The 1,541-nt window shown below is 35.5% G+C and overlaps 1 protein-coding gene across 1 annotated transcript in view; it reads left to right on the forward strand.

The window, feature by feature from the left end:
• Nucleotides 1–1,308, forward strand: part of Rps27l (ribosomal protein S27 like) — a 3,596-nt gene extending 2,288 nt beyond the window's left edge. Inside the window, exon 4 of the mRNA XM_031345191.1 lies at nucleotides 1,120–1,308. Coding sequence (XP_031201051.1) covers nucleotides 1,120–1,148 — 29 coding nt within the window. The 3' untranslated portion in view covers nucleotides 1,149–1,308. The remainder of the gene's footprint in view (nucleotides 1–1,119) is intronic.
• Nucleotides 1,309–1,541: the final 233 nt, after the last annotated feature.

Raw genomic sequence — 1,541 nt, forward strand, 5'->3', positions numbered from 1 at the left:
GTAGACCAGGCTAGCCTCGAACTCAGAAATCCACCTGCCTCTGCCTCCCAAGTGCTGGGATTAAAGACCTATGCCACCACCGCCTGGCCCCACATTTTATTTTATGTATAACTATACTTAATGCTTATACTATACTTAATGCTTAATTTAAAAATCAAATTAACACAGGGCAGTGGTGGCACACACCTTTAATCCCAGCAGGCAGGCGGATTTCTGAGTTGAAGGACAGCGAGGGCTACACAGAGAAACCCTGTCTTGAAAAACAAAAACAAACAAACAAACAAAAATCAAATTAACATTCTAATATTCTTAATTTAAAAATCTAATATTTTAACTTCACTTTAATACAATAAATAGAATAAGTGTTATATAGTTTTTTTATAATACATTTATATTTATAACTCCATAATACTGGAAATTTGCTTATGTTTTGGAGAGCCGTGAATTCCATGTTTTCACTGGAAGAGTTACAAGTAAATTAGCAGTAAATCCAAGATCAGTTTGGTGTGACTAGGTAAGATCAGAGTTCAAAGTCAACGTGTAAGAGTTGAGGGTGTGGTGGCACAGGCCTTTAATCCCATTGTTCAAGGTAGAGGAAGGTAGTAGATCTGAGTTCAAAGCCAGCCTGGTCTATGTAGTAAGTTTCAGGACAGCCAAGGCTACACAGAGAACTTATTTTCATGCCATGCCATTGGAAGCTTGTATGCATATACTAGCAGATAAAGTCTCCATGGCAGAGTTCTGACATCTGAGAACTCTAGTCAAGCTTACTTTTTTGGGAGACTGAAGAAAGAGGAAAAGGACTAAGGAATTGGTGAATAATCTTCAAAACCGCTTGAACTGTTGAATATGGCTTATGGTCTTAAGTAGATTCTATGGTATAATTTGATAACAAGTAACCATTGTGTTTATGTCAGAATAAACCTGTATAACAGTTATTATAGCAAATTTATATTAATCATAATACTCAGAAACTTGTTTTCTATTTGAAAATCTAACATTCCTACAACTAATCTAAGATTTCTAAAACTTTTTTTTATTTAAAAAGTACTTTTTATCACTAAAATCGCACCAGAGATAGAGTAAGATGTTTAATACACTCTTCTGATTCCTTTGCAGGCTGTTCATTTAGAAGAAAGCAACACTAATCATCTATACAAGGTCCTGAATTTGTGTTTTTCACAGAAAGCCTTATCAACTTCAGTTATTCTACCAAGACAATGTAATTATTGTTTGATTTTATAAAGTCTACAACAATGATCTCCTATTTTGGTGTCGGTTTTTCAATAAAGTTTTAATTATGGACAAGTTGCCCCTCTGCTTTTCTCTCTTTTTTAGGTTTATTTATTTTATATATATGAGTGTACTGTAGCTATCTTTAGACACACCAGAAAAGGGCATCAGATCCCATTACAGAGGGTTGTGAGCCACCATGTAGTTGTTGGGTTTGAACTCAGGACCTCTGGGAGAAAAGTCAGTGCTCTTAACCACTGAGGCATCTCTCCAGCCCCTCCTTTTTTGTTTTTTAAAGCACATGTGGG

This window comes from Mastomys coucha, unplaced genomic scaffold, assembly GCF_008632895.1.
Source record: "Mastomys coucha isolate ucsf_1 unplaced genomic scaffold, UCSF_Mcou_1 pScaffold23, whole genome shotgun sequence".
NCBI lineage: Eukaryota > Metazoa > Chordata > Mammalia > Rodentia > Muridae > Mastomys > Mastomys coucha.